Raw genomic sequence first — 22,500 nt, forward strand, 5'->3', positions numbered from 1 at the left:
CCACTCTGGTTATAGGTAGCTCCATAGTCAGAAACGTGAAGATAGGGAAGCCAGGGACCAAAGTCATATGCATCCCGGGGGCCAGAGCGGGCGACATTGAATCTTGTTTAAAACTGCTGGCTAAAGATGAGCGTAGTTACAGTAAGATTATAATACACGCCTGCGGTAATGACTCCCGACTGCGGCGGTCGGAGGTCACTAAAATTAATGTGGAATCGGTGTGTACTTATGCCAAGACAATGTCGGACACCGTAGTTTTCTCTGGCCCTCTCCCCAATCTGATCAATGATGACATGTATAGCCGCATGTCGTCATTCAACCGCTGGTTGTCCAGGTGGTGCCCAGCAAACAATGTGGGCTACATAGATAACTGGCAGACTTTCTGGGGAAAGCCTGATCTGATGAGTCGAGACGGCATTCATCCCACTTGGGATGGAGCGCGTCTCATTTCTGCGAACATGGCGAAGTTGATTAGCGGACTTAATCCATGACCCAGAGTTCAGATCAGGAAGCAGAAGCAGAGTTGTAGTCTTCCACCCTTCTCTGCACTTCCATTCGAGCAGTTACCCACCCTTAACCTTAACTCTATAGAGACTGTGTCTGTCCCACGGCCACTTAAATTAATTAAATCAAAAGTAACCAGAAGAGGAGTCATACAAAATAACGTCATAAAGGTTAACATCACTACTGCCACAGTGCAACAAAAGAAGAGAATTAAATGTGGACTCCTAAATATTAGATCTGTCATCTAAAGCTGTATTAGTAAATGATTTAATATCAGACAATCACATTGATTTATCGTGTCTTACTGAGGCATGAAGAATATGTCAACCTAAATGAATCAACTCCTCCAAGTCATATTAATACTCACATTCCTCGAGGCACCGGCCGAGGAGGTGGAGTAGCAGCCATCTTTGACTCAAGCCTATTAATGAATCCTAAACCTAAACTAAACTACAACTCATTTGAAAGCCTTGTTCTTAGTCTTTCACATCCAACCTGTAAAACATTACAGCCAATTCTATTTGTTATACTGTACCGGCCACCAGGTCCATATTCAGAATTTATATCTGAATTTTCTGAGTGTTTATCAAGTTTAGTCCTTAAAACTGATAAGGTTATTATTGTAGGAGATTTTAATATTCATGTGGATATTGACAATGATTGCCTTAGTACTGCATTCATCATTTGGAGGTCTTCCCACAGAACCCTCTTCTGTCAGACCATTACCTCATAACTTTTGAGTTTATACTCCCGGAGTATACACCGTTAGTCAAAAGTTTCTACACCAGATGTCTAACTGACAGTGCTGTAGCTAAATTTATAGAAGCGATTCCTTCTGCATTTGATTCAATACCACGTCTCAATGTGACGGAGGACTCCTGTGCTAACTTTAGTCCGTCCCAGATTGATCATATTGTCGATAGTGCTACAGGCTCACTGAGAATGACACTAGACTTGATAGCCCCACTGAAGAAAAAGACAGTGAGGCAAAGGAGGTTTGCTCCCTGGTATAACCCTCAGACCTGCGACCTAAAGCAAACTTCACGAAAGCTTGAAAGCATATGGCGTTCCACCAATCTGGAAGAATCACGCTTAGTTTGGCGAGATAGTCTTAAAACATATAAAAAGGCTCTCCGTAATGCCAGAGCAGCCTATTACTCATCAGTAATAGAGAAAAATAAGAACAACCCCAGGGTTCTCTTTAGCACTGTAGCCAGGCTGACAGAGAGTCACAGCTCTGTGGAGCCGTGTATTCCTATAGACCTCAGTAGTAATAACTTCATGAACTTCTTCAATGAAAAGATTTTAACTATTAGAGGCAAGATTGATGCTCTCTTGCCCTTAACTACTACCGATCTGTCATCAAGAGGAGTGGCCTTGGAAACGGCTGTATGCCCTGGTGTATATTTGGATGGCTTTTCTCCCATTAACCTAGACCAATTGTCCTCAATGGTTTCTACTTCTAAACCGTCTACCTGTCTCTTAGACCCCATCCCAACGAGGCTGCTTAAAGACGTGTTGCCTTTAATTGGCACCTCTCTGCTGGATATTGTTAATGTGTCTTTGCTAACAGGCCATGTACCACATTCCTTCAAAGTAGCTGTAATTAAACCTCTCCTGAAAAAGCCCACTCTTAATCCAGAGGTGTTGGCTAACTACAGACCAATCTCTAACCTTCCCTTCCTCTCTAAGATCCTTGAGAAAGTAGTCGCAAATCAGTTGTGCGACTTCCTACATCAGAATAGTTTATTTGAGGAGTTTCAGTCAGGATTTAGAAAACACCACAGCACAGAGACAGCACTGGTGAAAATTACAAATGACCTCCTAATTGCATCAGATAAAGGACTCATCTCCGTACTGGTATTATTAGACCTTAGTGCTGCGTTCGACACCATTGATCATGACATCCTATTACAGAGACTGGATCAGTCGATTGGCATTTCAGGTACCGCACTAAGTTGGTTTAAATCCTATTTATCAGATCGATCTCAATTTGTATTTGTAAACGATGAAGCCTCAATGACCATCAACGTTAATCACGGAGTTCCACAAGGTTCTGTGCTTGGACCAATTTTATTTACCTTATATATGCTTCCTTTGGGCAATATTATCAGGAAACACTGCATAAACTTTCATTGCTATGCAGACGATACTCAATTATATCTATCGATCAAACCAGAGGAGACCAACCAGCTCGCTAAAATTCAAGAATGTCTTAAAGACATAAAAACATGGATGACCTGCAACTTCCTGATGTTAAACTCAGACAAAACTGAAGTTATTTTACTGGGCCCTGAACACCTCAGAGATCAATTATCTGGTGATGTGGTTTCTGTAGATGGCATTTCCCTGGCATCCAACACCACTGTAAAGAATCTAGGCGTTATCTTTGACCGAGACTTGTCCTTTAACTCCCACGTTAAGCAAATCTCAAGGATTGCTTTTTTTCATCTACGTAACATTTCAAAAATCAGGCACATCTTGTCTCAAAAAGATGCAGAAAAGCTGGTTCACGCGTTTGTTACTTCCAGACTAGATTACTGCAACTCCTTATTATCAGGCTTCCCTAATAAGTCTCTTAAATCCCTCCAGTTGATCCAGAATGCTGCAGCTCGTGTACTTACAAAAACTAAGAAAAGAGATCACATTACTCCTGTATTAGCTGCGCTGCACTGGCTCCCTGTAAAATCAAGAATCACATTTAAAATTCTTCTCCTCACCTACAAAGCCTTAAATGGTGATGCACCATCATATCTTAAGGAGCTTGTAGTACCATATTGCCCCACTAGAGAGCTGCGCTCACTAAATGCGGGGCTACTTGTGGTTCCTAGAGTCCTAAAAAGTAGGATGGGAGCAAGAGCCTTCAGTTAATAAGCTCCTCTTTTATGGAACCAGCTTCCACTTTCAGTCCGGGAGGCAGACACAGTCACCTCATTCAAGAATAGACTTAAGACTTTCCTGTTTGATAGTGCTTATAGTTAGGGCTGAATCAGGTTTGCCCTGGTCGAGCCCCTTGATATGCTGCTATAGGCTTATAGGCTGCTGGGGGATGTTTTAGGATACACTGAGCACCTCTCTCCTCTTCTCTCTCTCCTTATGGATACATTTACATCTCTCCATTGCACCTTATTAACTCTGCTTCCTCCCCGGAGTCGTTGTGACTTCACGTCTCATAGGGTCCATTGGACCTGGAGGTGTCTGATGCCTGGTGAGCCGGCCTCCCACCTTGGCCCTGCTGATGCCCCGCCCCCTCCTCTCTACCTCCTTCTGTTTCATGGATTGGAGTTCCATTCATACATTGTCATATTCATGTAATGTGTTTATGTAACTTTGTAAATGCTGTTCATTCTGTACACATGACATCTATTGCTTCTGTCCATCCGGGGAAAGGGATCCTCCTCTGTTGCTCTCCTGAAGGTTTCTTCCCTTTTTTCCTTGTCAAAGGTTATTTTTGGGGAGTTTTTCCTGATTCGATGTGAGGTCCTGGGACAGGGATGTCGTATGTGTACAGATTGTAAAGCCCTCTGAGGCAAATTTGTAATTTGTGATATTGGGCTATACAAAATAAACTGAATTGAATTATTATTATGTATCATTTATTATCTTATTTGATCTTATTTGGCATTTATTGGACTGTTTTTGTTTGCGAAAATGTCCAAAATGCAAAATATTTATTTTACTAACTGTTGCAAATAATTAAAAATACATTTGAATATGAGGTGTACCTTTCTTTATTTGGCTAATGGTTTTCACTTTTCTTGAAATACATTTATCACATTATAATTCTTATTATTACCAAACAATGTGAGCTTCATGATTAAGTCAGTAAAATAAGTATTTTGTGTCATGATGAGGAATATATTCAACCTGATTCTGGAGCGCCATTCATCCAGCCTCAGCCGAGTCGCAAACCGACCCGGACCAACGCGTTTCTTCTTGTGTGCCGGGTTCGGGCCAATAATGGCCCCGTTTATTTTCGATCATGGCCCAGTGACGGCAGTGTCGGACGCCGGAATCGGGCCAGTCCGATTCTAGGGCGTCATTCATGCCGAGTCTCAGCCGAATCGCAAACCGGACCCGGGCCAACGCGTTTCTTCCGGTGCGCCGGGTTTGTACCGATGCTGGCCCAGGTTATATTTGATTGCGGCCCAGTGATGGCAGTGCCGGACGCCGGAATCGGGCCAGTGTATTCGGCCCGATTCTGGGGCGTCATTCATGCCGAGTCTCAGCCGAATGAGTCGCAAACCGGACCCGGGCCAACACGTTTCTTCCGGCGTGCCGGGTTTGTACCGATGCTGGCCCAGGTTATATTTGATTGCGGCCCAGTGACGGCAGTGCCGGACACCGGAATCGGGCCAGTGTACTCGGCCTGATTCTGGGGCGTCATTCATGCCGAGTCTCAGCAGATTCGCAAAACGGACCCGGGCCAACGCGTTTCTTCCGGCGCGCCGGGCTTGTGCCGGATCTGGGCCAGGTCATTTTGGCTACCTGGGTAATGAGCCATAATCTGAATGTTGGCTTTTCATTGTTGTGGTTGGTTTTGGGTTGATGGATGGACAATTGTTGTGTTGTTTCTCAAATATGCAATGTCACCTCTCCCTCAAAGTGCCTTCACTAGTAGTTATTTCCTATTTTGTCGGATGGATTCAGGGAAGTCATGATTGATAAAGGTGCCTAATCTTTTCAAATTGTTAGCTTTATTCAAAACAAAGTTTTTCCTTCAGTCATACAAACCTGACCACAATGGGTTGGGGGCTTTTTTGAAGATGATATATGCATCCCAACTCTATGAGCCCCACCAAACTCTATTATTAGATGGTCCATTTGTAGTGTTTTACTTTTTCTTCACAGTCAGCTATTATTTCCCTCTTTAATGCCATCTACAATATTATGGCGTCTTGACTCCAGACTTTCTGTTTTGTCTGAGATTTATATCAAACTAAGACATTACGATTACTAACATGAAACAAAAACACCCATCCTCCTTGCTCATTGCTAGTGGGGACTGCAGACAGCATATTGAGTATCCCACAAGGATAATAACACACTGGACCATTCCTATGCTAAATTAAATTGCAGATATTGCTTCATTCCCCATGCAGCTTTGTTCTCTCCAATCACTGTCTGGTTCATCCATCCATCCATCCATTTTCAATACCGCTTATCCTCATTAGGGTCGCGGGGGAGCTGGAGCCTATCCCAGCTGACATAGGGCGAAGGCAGGGGACACCCTGGACAGGCCGCCAGTCCATCGAGGGCACATGTAGGGACATACAACCATTCACTCTCACATTCACACCTATGGGCAATTTAGAGATCAATTAACCTGCAGCATGTCTTTGGACTGTGGGAGGAAGCCGGAGAGCCCGGAGAGAACCCACGCTGCCACGGGGAGAACATGCAAACTCCACACAGAAGGACCGCTCCGACCGGGAATTGAACCCGCAGCCCTCTTGCTGTGAGGCGACAGTGCTAGCCACTACACCACCGTGCAGCCCTGTCTGGTTCATCTTCTCCCAATTTACAAGCAAAAAGTAAATTCTGTTAAACCTGTGGTAAAAACCATGAAGCGATGGACAGATGAGGCAAAACTGGAGTTACAGGTCTGCTCTGCCTGCACTGATTGGAGTGTTTTTGAGGCTGTGACATTGCACATCAGTGTTGTGTGTACCAACCAAGACCTTCTGCATGTACAATAAACCCTTGATTACCATTAAATTCAGACAACTTTGTCTGGCCAAGGAAGAGGCCTACACTAATGGGGACCGAGTCCTATATAACCAGGACGGAGATTAGAAAGTTGAACATTGTTTTTTTTAGATGGTGATTTTAACACCATTTATTTAGTGCTGTTCGCTCTCCTTATTTTGTGTTACCTTACGATGTGTAATGTCATGAGTGTGTTGTCTGTCTGAAGTGTAAGGTTTGATAAAGTATTTTGTACCACACTATACAATAGAAAGCTTTATGTGTAGTGAAGAAAAAATGTATTGGTAGATTTTCAATGAGATGTCTGATAAAAGTTATGTCGTAAAAAAGCAAGGAAGAGTAAGGCAAAATACCGTTTTAAAGAAGAGTATTGGTGTGCTTTGAGTCCCACAGTGAAGCTGCCCTGAGGCCTTCCCCCACACAGTCGTACCAGAGGTGGAGGTGTTTAAGTAGGGAACAGATGAACTCCACACTCTTAGCTCTGGAGAACCTGATTCCAGCAGACACTAAAACACAAATGAATATGTCTCATCTCGCCTTACAAAGGTGTATGTGTTTGTACTTGCAGAGATGAACAGGATATCCATATTACCTTTCTAATGAATATGGGCATTTCACTGGAGAGATTTGTCTTGAAAAGTTCCTGAAATTACATTTAGCAATAATATAAGTCCCAACAAGAGATAAAACGGCAACAATTTAACATTACACTTCTGTGACAAGATGTCCTGGTTGGGAAAGATGTACATGCTGTTATGACTCAGAGTAAAAAGCCTCCCCTTAATACTGTTCACCTCCCTCCCTGCTATGATGTGTTTTGCCTTGCTCTGTGCCTTCTTTTCATTGCAGGTGATTGGACAGTGGTACTTAAGAGGGAACCTGTGGGGGCCGGCTCTCTCTCCAGCTTCCAACCAGGCCATGCTGCACAGCACTGATTCTTGGGTGGTGGGGTTAGAAAGGGTGTTGGTAGGGGTGAGAAGCCCTTTTTGTTTAACCCTGTTTTCGGGTAGGGAGATAGGTAAGATGTATGTACTTTCTTTTGTGGTCTAGGGAAGTTAGGTGACTTGCCCAGATTGTTTTGTTTGTTATTTTGGGCCAGGCTCACCCTGAAGAATATATGACACTAATAGTGTGCACAATAAACACCCATTGTTCATTACAAACTGCACTATTTGTCCTAATTTGGGAGGTGGGGAGACCCGTCCGTATGCTACACTCCTGCTCCCCTAATTCGGGCGTAACAATGCACAAAGCATAGTCTATGTTCATAATCTTAGTCAGGTTCTAAGTAGTAAGTACACTGAAAACCAATTTGATCAATAACATACCACACACCATATTTTAAAGTGATATACTTACAGTGAGTTCTGCTCCAGAGATGTTGAGTTGGAACTGGCTATCTTGGTGGGCAGCACTAAACATTGGGTTAAAGACCTGGTCTGGGGTTTAACACAAATTATAGCAGTAGCAGACACGATTTTCTGAACACCTCTAAATCACAAAGAAGATAATCTTGATAACTGAGACACTAACCTACCCTGTTTCCTATGAGATTCTGCTCTGAAGTTAGATATTTATTACTGAAGTTATATTTTTTCCATGGAGGTTATGTTTTATAATGTAGATAGATTACTTTGAATTGTTACGAGGTGTAACAGCAGAAATTCAGAGTCTAAATTTGACATTAGCGCAATGCCAAATTTTTACATTTAAACAAACTAAAAGTTGCAATCAAAAACAATAACAGTGACTAAGAAGGATGATTATGGTAATAGTATAGATATGGTCAAATTTAAGCAACTAAAACATTAGTTAAAGTCAGGGAAAGATTCAGTTTACAGTTAATACAAGTACTACAATGAATTGCAGGTCTGTCAAAGAATGAAAAGAGCGGTTGAAAGTCCAACTCAATGCATTGCCATCCTCAACCTTGCCCTAATGTTCCACCTTGCTACTTGAAGGTTACACTTCTTCCTGCATTGGCACTGAGCATAAATACAGCACGAGACTTGACTACACAGATACTATATTTAAATCTTAATCTAAATGCAAATTATTTTGATACAATTGATTATATTGTAAAGAAATGTCATGACCAACATGTATCAGTGTTTCATTGTTATTAACATCAAATCTAGAACCTAAATACTTAGATAAACTGTATCTGTACTTCCAAAACTCAAAAGACAATGTAATGCCAACAGCTGACCTGAGACCCAAAAGTATAGCATCCTGTTTTCAGTCAGCTGACTGGGGTGGAAAACAGAGCTATTGATGACAGCTGCAGCTTTGTTGTAGTTAGTCAGCCCCTGTAAGATTTATAAAAAATTATATTATATAATTATAATTATAATATTATAATTATAAAGGGAACAAACATTCAACAACTTTTACCTAAAACAAAGATGTTCTTATCTATGTACACTTCAAGATGAACTGTTATGCTACAGTTCAGTATCTTGCTGAAGGACACTTCGACATGCAACTATGGGGAGAGCGGGGATCGAACCGGTTACTTAGTGGTTGTGGGACGACCGCTCCCCTCATGAGCTACAGCCGCCTTTGTACAGTCCAGTCTCCCCTAAACTATTGCGTATGAGGAATGTTTGGAAGTTGACAATGTCTCCCTTTTTGCCTTGTCCTGTCTGACGATTGGCAATCGCTATGAGATATGGTTGTGCATTTTATTTTATACAGGTATTATTTACCTTGTGATATGATTCTATGTAGTTAGCATTGATGACAGGAGCAGCAGTTACACCAATGTCCACACTTATGTCTCCATAACTGAGGAACTGATCTGTAGGGACACACACACAATAATATTAGGCAAAATTCCAGATAAAGAAAATATTTGTACAAATCAGATCAGTATTAATTTAATTTGTGAATTTACACAAATGGTCACCTGCTGTGTCCTGTATGAAGTCAGACAGTATGTTTGCCACCTTGTTGATTTCCTTACAAATCTGCATTTGAGAACAAAATAGTCATTGCTACAGTATAACCTTTACCCTGAATATAATAAAACATTAACATGCTAATCAACCAGTGGCGGGCCGTCAGGGCAGAAGGCTTAAACAGAATCACAAAGTTATAGCTATTTCATTCATTATTCATTTTAATTTTAATATATATATATTTAATATAATTAAAAGTTATATCTATCTATCTATGTCTATAATTGTTTTTCACAAATACGAGTGAGGATAAGGTGGAGCGGGAGATCGATAGGCGGATCGGTGCGGCTGCAGCAGTAAAACAGGCGCTGTACCGGTCCGTCTTAGTGAAGAGGGAGCTGAGCCGGAAGGCAAAGCTCTCCATTTACTGGTCGGTCTACGTTCCAACCCTCACCTATGGTCACGAACTCTGGGTCGTGACCGAAAGAACGAGATCTCGGATACAAGCGGCCGAAATGAGCTTCCTCCGTAGGGTGGCCGGGCTCAGCCTTAGAGATAGGGTAAGGAGCTCGGACATCAGGGGGGAGCTTGGAGTCGAGTCGCTGCTCCTTCGTGTCGAAAGGAGTCAGCTGAGGTGGTTCGGGCATCTAGTTAGGATGCCTCCTGGACGCCTCCCATTAGAGGTTTTCCGGGCACGTCCAACTGGTAGGAGGCCCCGGGGGAAGACCGAGGACACGCTGGATTATTTTTCCCTATTAGCTTATTTCCTCATTGCACATACAGGAGTCTCATGTGTTCCTCTACTTCAGGCCTCTGGTATTCCTCTCTTGCTTGGTAGCTGCTTAACAGCATCGTTATCCAATCACAGTGCATGTTAATGGTCACTCGGGCCGTGTGACCAATCACAACGTCCAAGCATCTAGAAGGCTCTCAAGTATTTTAAACGGACAAGTGATTGGTCACACGGCCCACGTGACCATTAACATGCGCTGTGATTGGTCAATCGGCTACCGTGACTCGTCGTCTAACAGAAAATTATAACGTTAGCACGGTTAATGTTATTGAAAGTGTTGTTTCGAGAGGTCATTTAATTTATTATGGCTGAAGGAGGAGTAGTAGAACCCGACTTAGTGGCAGATTTACTTGCAATGCCATTCTCAAGGAGGACGTTTGTGGAAAAGCAGGAAATCATAGCAAATGGTCGCCCTACCCCACAGCTAACAGCCTTGACCAGGCAAGAAAAAACATTTATGCCTCAATTCCAGTACACCAAATACGAACGATATTCCTGGATGACAGCATCGGAGAAGAGTTGCAAACTTTATTGCTGGGAATGCCTGTTATTTGCGACTGAGCGTCTTGGGTGTTTGGAGCCACGTTGGATTTGCTAACCTGACTTGCCTTAGCAAGGCTGCTACGCGACACCAAAGAACCGTAGGACACTTGCAAGCTACGGTGCACTTGAACACGTTTGGAGAGACCCGCGTGGATCTTCAGATCAACAAGCAAGTTCGCAGGGAAACGGAGCTCTACAACACAAAAGTTAAGAAGAACAGGGAGATACTAAAAAGACTGCTAGATTGCGTCATCTTTTTAGGCAAACAGGAACTCTCATTCAGGGGACACGACGAACGTAGAGAGTCTACAAATAATGGGAACTATGTGGAGCTCCTTTCCTTTGTGGCCGTGCACGACACCGACTTGCACTTCCACCTTTCCACGAACAAAGTGTTTACCAGGACATCGGGCAAAATACAAAACGACCTGATCAGTGCTGTAGCTGAAGCAATGGGAGAGGAGATACGCCGTGGGGTAAATCAAGCGCCCTTTGGTGCTGTTATGGTCGACAAAACAACGGATGTCAATAACACAGCGCAGCTGTCACTGGTGCTCCGCTATGTGACGGATACCGGCGTCAAGGAAAGATTTGTCAGATTTGACGATGTTACCGGTCACAAGAGAGCCGACGACATTGCTGCTCTTCTCATCCAATTGTCTGGACAAAGTCGTGGCTCAGTGTTACGATGGTGCCGCGGTCATGGCGTCTGGACTTAATGGAGTGCAGGCAAAAGTTAAAGAGAAGGCTCCTAAGGCTTCATTTATACACTGCTATGCCCATCGACTGAATTTAGCTGAGAGAATGTAGAATATTTTTTTCACATCTCAGCGGCCTCGCTGCGTTTTTTTTTCAGGTCTCCAAAGCTGCTCGATGATATCTGCCAGCGGAGTCTTCCTTGTGTGGCACCAACCCGGTGGCAATATAGCTCCAGACTGGTCCACAAGGTCTTTGAAAAGAGAGCTGCCCTTCAGGAGCTTTTTCATTGCATTGTGGAGCACCATGACGAGTACGACGATGAATCGTTGGAATTTAGGCTACAAAGCCCATCTGGAGAACTTTGAGTTTTGTTTATTGCTGTCCACTTTCCATGGGATCTTCAAGTATTCAGATGTGCTTTTTGGAATACTACAGAACAAAAAACTCGACGTACAGTTCTGTCTGAAGAGAGTGGATGAGTTTTGTGACACTGTTGAGACAGAAAAGGGACGGTTTGCTGACATTTTTGACTCCACTGTGTGTGAAACAGGTGCCCCAAGAGCACTGAGAGGCCAAGCGGAGGGAAACATTTGTGCGTGGTACCAGAAACTCCACAACGATATCTTGGACAACATTCTTGCCCAGATCCAAAATCGGTTCAAAGACCACGAGAAATTAATGTTTCTCTCCCTCCTCGACCTCCAGCAGTTTCAGGCATACAGGAAGAAATTCCCGGATTCGGCCTTCTCCAACCTAAAGGAGAGTCACGGACCTCTGTTTGAGGATCTGCCATGGCTTAAAACAGAACTGACTAATGTACGCCATGGCTGACTTTGAAGGCAAAAGTCCTGCTGATCTACTGGCTTTCCTTCAGCAGAACAATCTGGCGAAGAGCATGGGTCAACTATACAGACTGGCATGTTTGGCGGTGACCGTCAAAGCATCTACTGCCACTGTGGAGCGGACATTCTCACCCTTAAAACGCCTCAAAACGTACTCCAGAAACGTAACTGGGGAGGCACGGCTGTCCTCACTGGCGTCCATGGCCATTGAGAGGGACCTGCTGGTGGAGCTCCAGCGCACTGACGCACTTTATAACCGCGTCATCGAACTCTTTCTTCAAAAAAGAGAGGAGAATGGACTTTGTTTTTAAGTGAGCATCTGGTGAGTTCACTGCTTTTTTCTTCTTTTTTTTACATCTGCAGTAGCATTGTGTTAATGTGTCTATGGTGTTGTTTTTATTATATAGTTTATTAATACTTCCGATGTTAATAATATTTGAATGCCTCGTTATTTTCACTGTAGTGTACAGTCCCCCCGTTTTGTTGATTTTTTTCGTCATGTTTTATTATAAATAAATGTGACTGGTTCTTTTAAGGATTTGTTCTTGTCCTTGTGTTAATTACATTGATGTGACTGCATTGTCCGTTAATGACGCAGCAGCCCGTCATGCGCGTATTTATGGATCTGCACTCTGCAGTTGTATTTGTAGGTGTTGCGCTTCATGTAACATTTTATTTCACTTGTCAAATATGAGGTGTTTACACAAAACAAATAATAACCTGTAGCTGTGGCGTCATAATGAGGTGATTAGGGTGTTTAGCTCTAGTCGAGACGGCACAGAAGGCCTGGGTCCGAAATGCACGGCCCGCCACTGTAATCAACATTACTCTCCCTATGGGGCTGAACACATATTAATGTAAATTGAGTTATGTTTCTCTCGTCCTCACCTGTCCCTTTATGGCCAGTTTTACAGTAAAGGTGATGAAGTCAGTAAAGAGTTTCCTCAGCCAGTTTGGTCTGACCAAAAATAGCAAACACACAGCATGGTCAGACACTGGGTTTGTATTGCAGATGCTTATTCTGTTGTGCTGTTGACAGTCCATCAGGGTTCTGTTTTATAACTTACTCTTTGTCACCCTGCAGATGCAGATGGAGCTTGTGAAAATGAAGATAACAGTCTGATGTGTCTGCTGCTACCTTCCCTTCTCTGCAGTCTGAGATAGGAGCCAAACAGAAATAAAAGAACAGATGAGAGACCATATCAGGTGAGATTAAAGATAGTTGGTTGGCATTTGTCTATAGTATGCTGTCCTTGAAATAGAACAAAAAGGTTCAATTATACTGAGCCAGCAGCTGCCTACCTTCTAAAAAAGTATTTTGGACTCTACACCACAAATAAAAAAATGTGTCTCCCTTACAGTAACGATACAATGACAACAGATCTGAAGTAACCAGTTCTTACTCACATAGACTCCCCCCCTCCCCAGATATGTCACATTTTCAGTGGGCGATTGGGTGCTTGTGATTGGAAGAAAGGATTACCCATAGAGTCCAGCAGAGGGCTCTGCCTGTGCTAACAGAACTAGGGTTACACAATAGTAACCTTAGTTATCTTCTCACTCAGTAAGGAGACAGGGGTCAAACAATAAATGAAGCTACATCCCTCTTCCAATTTAGTTCAGGATTAGGCAACATGTGTTGCGTTTGAATGAAGTACATGTCAGTTCTCATTGGTGACTGTATCTAACGGAATCCATTTCAATGTAAAACTCTTGCCACTGTTCACCTTTTGGCTTTCCAAAGGTGCACCTGGGTTAACCGGGAGATAATGGTATGCACTGGGAAATATGAGTTCTCTTGTTAATAAAAATCCGAAGTGACTAGTGGTACAATTCAAGCACTGTTTTAGGGCAGTTTCTATTGTGCCTCAATCCATGAACACGTACAAACAAATAAAGTACTTACAAAGTTTAGGGTTGATTCCAAGGTCAATCTGAGATTCAATTTCAAAGTCAATTGATTGTGCAATGCTGACACTAGATGAAAACAAAATACAAATGACAAATTAATACAAATCAATTTACTGAGAACATGTTCTTGGTACAAAGGCAGTGATGCCACTATGGCTGAAAGAACAACATACATAAACTCGAGATGAATCAACAGGGAGAGGTCTAAAAGTTAAAATGTCACTGTTTGATTGATTTGTAATATGTGGGAAATGCAGTGCCTGAACACAACAGCAATGACCTACACTTTAGCACCAACTGAATTTTAAACGTTATTCCAAAATGTGAGAATGTGATCCCAACCCCTTTTCTGCAAGGCAATTGCAGGATGACCAGTCAGATAAAGTCAGAACAATAGCTGAATAATCTTTCACAGCAGTATCTATAAAGATCATATGCCACCATAGCACTGGCCAATTAAAGAATCGCAGCAAAACCCTTGGGTGTATTGAATTGAGCAAGGTGTGTTTTGTTGTTAATGCAAACAACTTTCGACTTATAATAATAATAATAATACAAAAGTGACTGTCTCACCTGTATTTTCTATGTTAATAATGATGTATACAGAGAAAAACGGAATGTGTCTAGCTTCTCTCAATGTTTATGGCATGTTTCGGCTACTTTTATTGCTGTGCTGGTTCAAAAACACGTCTACATATTGACAACGCCCTAGAAAATAGTTGTGTACCATTTCAAGCTGCAGTCCAGGTAGGCTGCATTTCCACTGACCCATTGTAACTGTCAATGACTTCATTGTTGTTTCCAGATCAGTGAAGACCCAGACGTGCATATAGATAGGGAGGATGTTGACTCAGGAAGATTATGTAGTTTATTTTTTATACGTCTGCCATTCACTGCTCACGCAGGCTTACTCACAATTTCCTAGCTGTCATTGTTCGCGGCTGTCAATCATGATATTAGCTGTTTAGATCACCTGGCCTTGTCTATCCAATAGCCCAGTGACACAATTACATCGTTAACCTATTATCCTGCTGCTGTCTCTTTTAAATATGATTGTTTCCCAGGGGCAATGACAGATATCTGGCGGGGGGTGATTGGTACACTGCTTGGCCGATCTGAATCAGAGTGGTGTCTCGTTATTGGACTTCTGTGCTAGCCACGGTTTGTCCATAACCAACACAATGTTCGAACATAAGGTGGCTCATAAGTGTACCCGGTACCAGAACACCTTAGTTACATCTCCCAACTGGCCTGGGAACACCTCGGGATGCCCTAGAATGAGTTAGATAATGTTGCGGGGGAGAGGGAAGTCTGGGTCAACCTGCTTAGCCTGCTGCCACCAGGAGTTCGATCCCCAGCTCTACTAGTCCATGTTGCTGTGTCCTTAGCTAATCCTGATGGGCAGGTGGAACCTTGCATGGTAGCCACCATATCAGTGTATGAATGGGTGTATGATGACAAATAGTGTGAAAGCACTTTGAGTGGTCGGAAGACTAGAAAAGCGCTGAACAAGTATAGTCCATTTAGCTCCCAGGATCACTGGGCCACTCAAACGCGTCCACCATGTTAATTTCCCTACTGCAAACAATAGAAGATGATTTAAATTAAACCTACTCCTTTTCCTAATTGGCAGAATAGCAAGCTTTCTAACTCTTCAAAATGAGCCCATCTATATGGTTTAACTCATACAACTCCAGTGAATTACTCAACTAAATTAAACTAACCACCTTGGAAAAACCAAATCTCCAGGATGACTGGAAGCTCAAGGGTTTTTACCCTACCTTATATTTCAGATTACTTCGCAGTGCCACTTCCTGGTATGGCCAGACTTTAGTAGGACTAAATAAGTAGGACTAAATATTTACAAGTCGCCTTAGTTAAGTCATATCATAACACCATGCCACACTATATTTCTTGATGGATAGATATCATATTGCGATAATTTAGTACTATTTTTGTTTTTCTCATAACCACAGGATTTTGAATATTAATGAGTACAAATAGGTTGGTGCTGATCACACATTAACTCAGACTCACAGCCAGTTGCCATATCCATACTGGATGTTCCCTCTGAAGACTGCGGACACATTGCCAATTTCCAAGCCGATGCCTTCACCTGGATGCAGTTCAAATGTACTCCGACCAATTGACAGGTTGTGAATCTCCAAACTAGGTGGGTCAATGCATAAATATTACATGATGTTAAGACATTTTGTACATGTCTATTTGTGTGTGATCGTGTCTGTCCACTTACTTGTCCAGACCATATATGACTCTGCCTATAAAAAGCAGAGATTTCTCTCCCTTCACACTTGGGTATCTGGCATGCTGGAATGCTGCCTCAATCACTTTAGTAGTTTTCTCATTCACTGCCAGAAGCACATAACCACAATATGATCAAAAACAGGTACATGGCAGACAGGTGGGGAAACAAATAACTGGGTATTCATAATAGAGAACATATACAAAGAGGCCAAAATGGAATAAGGGAAACAAGGTAACCCAATGGAATAGAAAAATCATTAATCTTTCACAATTGAACCATAGGTATGCTAAAAACATGTCTAAAAACATGGCAGTCTTCTACACTATTTTACAGTGTTTGATACTGACCCAGGCTAAAAGTTAGAGGGAAGTATGTTTAATTGTCTCTTAGATTAATGGCAGAAATCAGTTCCAACTTATTTTAATTGAAAACAATCCAAGCTTTCATTATTTTTGGAACCATCAGTGATTTTAGGAAATGTGGTTTTGATTTTGAAAACCACTACCACTAGTGTGAAATCTTTTAAGAACTCCTTATCACAGCAATTTAGGTACGTTGTTTAACAAAAGGATGAAATGTTACATTGATTAAATAGATGAATAAAGAACATCATAAATAGGGTCAAAATCCCACTCACACACAACAGCTGCAGGGTAGGTGAGGCGACATACAGCTCCAGTGAATCTGTAGGCTGAAGCGGCGTCCTGCAGGCAGATGTGGGACGCGCCAAACACAGAAAGGAACAGCAGCAGCAGCAGCAATGGTGGAAAAACGTCACGAGGCATTGTGCAACTGGATAATTGACTTCTGTGAGAGTTTGTTGCGGTTTGTAACCCTATGGGCATTTTACCTTTATCTTTGTAAGTGTAAGTTTCTTTCCAGAGTTTTTCTGAGTAGTATCTTATCAAATCTCACCTCAGTTCCGGAGTCTTGACAGTTTTTAAACTCCAACTCCCATACGTTGTGGCTGCTCTGCTCTCACACATATGTGTCTATGAATTTCAAAATGTCAGCCAGCCTTTTTTTAGACTTTCCTTGGCCTTTGCTGAGAAGACACTAATGCCAACAAACCTTTTTTCTTTCCTCTTTCAGGGAGGGCTCTCTGTACTGCAACTATCTAGTGGAAACCCGTCCATCATCCAATCAGAGACGGACACAACTTTAGTGATTCACACTTAACGGCAAACACTAGCTCAGATTTGTCTGTCAAACAAGGTCAAAGTACAACCTTTTCTCTGACGTCAGTTCTACAAAAAACCTTGGGTAGATACATAAACTGGCAGTCCTGCAATCTCAGCACTCCATATGGTACAATTACGAAACGGAGTAACTAAGGTATTGAAATCAGTAGAAACACTATCCTCACAGACCATCTACAACAAATCAACACAATAAGTAACCATTACAATTGAGAACATTAATTAATTAAAAATAATAATATTAATGAAAGTATTTCTCAACACACTTTGTTCTACGACATCTACTTATAAGCAGTTATCAGAAAGACAAACAAAACAGTACATCTCATAAAATTCCAATTGTACATGGTGACCAACGTCACAAACTATTGTCATTCCTCAAAGGTAATCAGAGTCCTAACTTCCCAGCATGCAGTAGACAAGTACTTTTTCACCATTTTAAAAGGTGTAATACACCCTATTTTACAGTGGTGGTGGTGTTGTTGAGAGATGAAAGCAAAACCTATGTATTCCTTGTTATAGATCAAAATACATGCACTGATTACAATCAGTTAATATAAGAAAACACAACACCAGATGAGGACTCAATACATAACTCTATAAAATCATAATTGAAAAGTAATTGACATGAATGCATCTGATCTGTGACAGTGAAGCTCTCTTAATAACAAACACTTTGAAAAGGAAAGTTAAAGGAGGAATGCTGTTGGGTAGTTTCATTATCCCATATGCAATCCCATTGGTGATTAGAGAATACTATGCAGATGGTCTTCAAATAGGCTGAAAGGTAAAAGAGGGCTTCTGACATAATAAACAATTTTTTACTAAAGCAATATTTACTACAATGGATTTAGCACTCCCTCTGGAGGTTTTCCGGGCACGTCCAACTGGTAGGAGACCCCGGGGAAGACCCATAACATACTGGAGGGATTATATCTCCCAGCTAACCTGAGAATGCCTCGGGATCCCCCAGAATGAGCTAGAAAATTTTGCGGGTGAGAAGAAAGCCTGGGTCAGTCTGCTGGGCCTGCTGCCACCGTGACCCGACCCCGGACTAAGCGGATGAAAATGGATGGATGGATGATTCAGCACTAATTTGGCTTAGAACCCTTTTGGTTTAAATAGGACTTTAGACATGACCTGATATTTAAAATGAGCCACATCTCTGAAAAAAAACAACTCTGAGCCTTCTCTATTATATTTATTTTAGAAATCTTCAGATGAAGAAGGCAAATATATTAACTTCCATATATATAAAGGATTTTGCAGTCTTATTTGTCCGAATCACCTTCATTCAAAGCACAATAATGGTAAAAAAAATGTTATTATATTATAAATGTATTATAAATGTTGTGGATTTTGTCCTTAGTCTACTTTTATCTAGTCTCATCATCATTAACTATATATAAATAGAAAAATGACCAATGAGTTCATGCCACTTGTATAGTTATTTTGAATATTGAGTATTTAAAGATACAAACAAAATAAAAGTTGGGAGCTTTTGTTTTGCACAGACATTGTAAGGCTATCAATTCAGTGTATTTCCTTTGGGGCTTTATATGCCACCATAGTCAGAAGCAAACTGTCAAACAAATTAAAACAACATCTGACATACAGCTGTAATCAAACGCAGGCTCCGTGCATGGATGGTTTTTAAAGACCAAAATAAATCTATCCCTGGGAGAAAAAAGATCCGTAGCTGCCAACTATTGTTGTTTCATTGATTAGGGATACCCATACAGGTAACTCTACTTGTACGTCTACATAACCTTGATGTGGGGTAAAAACCCACAATCAGTAGACAGATATTTGGTCAGATGGAGAGCTGGGATACCATAGACAATGCATTATTGTTAAGAATGTTGTCTAGTCCTTTGTCTCCTTAGTTTCTCGAAAATGGCTGGCATTGTTTTATTTTGACGATGTTTTAGCTTTGTCTTTCACACTCAAAAGAAAGATACATTTCACATAGGAGCTCCTTGAACTACTGTAAATAGGAAGGTCACAGTCATTGTTGATATGCACATGTACAGTGCCCTTGATATTATTTATTCTTAAATTGGAAGCACTAATCATCTTCTTTCTATCTTCAGAGATTGTGAGATTGTTGTTCACAAGGAACAACAATCTCTAGAAAAAGAAAGATTATTTAAAAAAAGAAAAGAAAGTATGTTGTCTCTATCAGTCGTCTGCCAGTGGTCAGTTGGCAATACCTTGAGGAAACTCAGGTAAGAGGGAGGAAAACAATGTTTTGAGGAAAACCCAGACTGTGCACATGACTGTCACCCTGTGAGGAAGCACTGAAATTGCCGTCATTGGTCTTTGTTCATCTGATCCGTCCACTGCAACAGCAGGCTCTACCCTTTGTCTGTCACCATTCTCTTCCACCTGAGTGACAGGAAACAAAGTCATCATATAAATTAGTTAGTTTTTCAGCTAAAGTAATAATAATTTAAAACTACGGATCAATTTTGTATTTTGTATTAGGTGAAGTAAAGTGATAAAATAAAATAAATACATAAAATTAAATATTAAAAATAAAATACATATAGTGACATACACCTAAAGACAGATGTAATAGACATAAAGACAATAACAAAACATTTACGATGATGGTATGTGATGATGTGATAAGAGTCCGGGATTAGAGAAAAGATTGGCAGTAGAGTAATACGGGGAAATGTAATAGCTATGGAAACGGCACTGGTAGCTCCCATGAATTTCACAAAACTTTTGTCTGTATTTGTTGTATTTTTTCATCAACATCTGAAAAGGAAGCGCGGGAGTGTTTTAATCGATTATGACGCAACTGCTAAATCCGCCACTGCTCCTATCTAAAACTGGTTGGATTACCCGAGGAAGCGGAGAGCGGAGATGCGCGAACATTCTTATCGGGATGGCTGCACAAGACTCTTAACATAGAAGCAGAAGAACAACAACCGGTAATCGTCACGCAAGCCTATAGGCTGGGGAGAATACCACTGCAGACCCAGGATCAGCAGAGTCCGGACGGAATACAACCACGGACTATCCTGGTGAAATTCTAGACCGACAGAGACCGAGTTATGAAAGCAGCACGTCTGAAAGATGTAATCAAAGTTGATGGTAGCCGTTTCATGTTTTCCCCGGATTTTTCAACTGAGGTCCAAAGGCAGAGAAAACTTTTTGACGGAGTGAAACAGAGCCTGCGCCAAATGCATATGGTGTATGGATTTATGTTCCCAGCAAAACTGCGAATTCAACACGGAAAAACCTGGCACCACTTCCCTTCCCCATCTCAAGTTGAAGAATTCATCCAGAAGATCAAGAAGGATAACAACAGCGATCCTGATACATAGCAGGGATAATCACCTGAAGAGTAACGAATATCAGAGAACTTTTGCTGAATGTTGTCTGTTGAGAGTCTGTTGTGGTAAGCTTGAACTGATGGCAAGTCACGATTATTATTATTGACATAGGACAGGTACATACTGATAGGCTAACTGCTAAGATACTTTATTATATTAAGATCACAAATGAAAATATTTCCATCTGTATGCTTTCGCCGGAGAACGCCCAACTTATTTACTTTTTACATTTTTCTTTTATATTTTCCTTTAAAATAGCTGGTTGCTATACTGCTCCTCCAGAGGATCAGGGCTCAGTCTAATCGGGACCCGGACGAAGGGAGGGAGGGGGGATGTGCGTGTTTATCCGCACAGGGTGTAGGCTAGGCCTACCGATGTTGCCTCAATTTCCCATTGTTATTATTTGTTCTGTTTGTTTGTTTTGAAGGCACACTATTCATTCACCTTATCACGTGGCATGAATAAAAAATTGGCTAAATAAATATTAATTCACTAAAATAAATATTATTTCATGGAATGTTAGAGGTCTTAGGAAGATAGTGAAATTGTAAATAAGAGAAATTGTACATAACAATGAAAAAATGTTTTTATTTTCTCTTTTTTTTCTCCATTTGTTAATTGATATTGTATCTTCTCTTTATATATTAGAAGGGAGTGCAACACTCTTTTTATTAACATACAATTAGGGTATCTGCTTTTCTTTAATTGAGACATCAGGTGAACCAAGAGTTTCAAAATGAAACACTCACTCTTGAGCAGCCGTAAAAATTGAGTCATACATGAATATGTTTTCATACATGAATATGTTTCCTAAAAAGCTGACTTCCCTGAACGCATCGCTCTCTCTCTTCCGGTAAGCGTATTGCATCACTTCCGGTTGCCAGCTTAGCAGCTTGCGATGTTTTCCTCCTCTCGCCCTCCCGCTTGCTCAGAGTTTCTCATGTATAGCTATTCCTCAGCCTCCCTTAATGATAATGGTACATGCAACAAGTGTAGTTAATTTGCTAGGTTGGAGGCAGTTCTAAGTGGGTTAGATGCACGGCTCCGCACCATCAAAGCTCAGACAGTTACGTTAGTTAGCTCGCCCCCTCCCATAGCCGGCACGGAGCTACTAGCCGTAGGTTCCGCTAGCTGTTCCCCGGCAGCCCCCGAGCAGCTGGGTGACTGTTCGAAGGAGTTTTAAGTCTAAACAGAAGCCCACTGAGCACCACCAACCTCTTCATGTTTCGAACCAGTTTTCCCCACTCAGCGACGTGGAATCGGTGTGTACTTATGCCAAGACAATGTCGGACACCGTAGTTTTCTCTGGCCCTCTCCCCAATCTGATCAATGATGACATGTATAGCCGCATGTCATCATTCAACCGCTGGTTGTCCAGGTGGTGCCCAGCAAACAATGTGGGCTACATAGATAACTGGCAGACTTTCTGGGGAAACCCTGATCTGATGAGTCGAGACGGCATTCATCCCACTTGGGATGGAGCGCGTCTCATTTCTGCAAACATGGCGAAGTTGATTAACGGACTTAATCCATGACCCAGAGTTCAGATCAGGAAGCAGAAGCAGAGTTGTAGTCTTCCACCCTTCTCTGCACTTCCATCCGAGCAGTTACCCACCCTTGACTCTATAGAGACTGTGTCTGTCCCACGGTCACTTAAATTAATTAAATCAAAAGTAACCAGAAGAGGAGTCATACAAAATAACTTCATAAAGGTTAACAACACTACTGCAATAGTGCAACAAAACAGGATAATTAAATGTGGACTCCTAAATATTAGATCTCTGTCA

General features: G+C 41.7%; 1 protein-coding gene across 1 annotated transcript in view; it reads right to left on the reverse strand.

The window, feature by feature from the left end:
- Positions 1 to 21,980, reverse strand: part of cetp (cholesteryl ester transfer protein, plasma) — a 42,800-nt gene extending 20,820 nt beyond the window's left edge. The window contains exons 1-14 of the mRNA XM_034535209.1: positions 21,929 to 21,980; positions 17,083 to 19,754; positions 16,805 to 16,959; positions 16,156 to 16,270; positions 15,939 to 16,070; positions 13,897 to 13,967; positions 13,058 to 13,145; positions 12,879 to 12,948; positions 9,122 to 9,182; positions 8,922 to 9,013; positions 8,423 to 8,522; positions 7,573 to 7,652; positions 6,806 to 6,856; positions 6,567 to 6,719 (exon numbers count right to left, since the gene is read on the reverse strand). Of these exons, the coding sequence (XP_034391100.1) occupies positions 6,567 to 6,719; positions 6,806 to 6,856; positions 7,573 to 7,652; positions 8,423 to 8,522; positions 8,922 to 9,013; positions 9,122 to 9,182; positions 12,879 to 12,948; positions 13,058 to 13,145; positions 13,897 to 13,967; positions 15,939 to 16,070; positions 16,156 to 16,270; positions 16,805 to 16,959; positions 17,083 to 17,153 (1,239 nt within the window). The 5' untranslated portion in view covers positions 17,154 to 19,754; positions 21,929 to 21,980. The remainder of the gene's footprint in view (positions 1 to 6,566; positions 6,720 to 6,805; positions 6,857 to 7,572; positions 7,653 to 8,422; positions 8,523 to 8,921; positions 9,014 to 9,121; positions 9,183 to 12,878; positions 12,949 to 13,057; positions 13,146 to 13,896; positions 13,968 to 15,938; positions 16,071 to 16,155; positions 16,271 to 16,804; positions 16,960 to 17,082; positions 19,755 to 21,928) is intronic.
- Positions 21,981 to 22,500: the final 520 nt, after the last annotated feature.

Source organism: Cyclopterus lumpus, chromosome 6 (assembly GCF_009769545.1).
Source record: "Cyclopterus lumpus isolate fCycLum1 chromosome 6, fCycLum1.pri, whole genome shotgun sequence".
Lineage (NCBI taxonomy): Eukaryota > Metazoa > Chordata > Actinopteri > Perciformes > Cyclopteridae > Cyclopterus > Cyclopterus lumpus.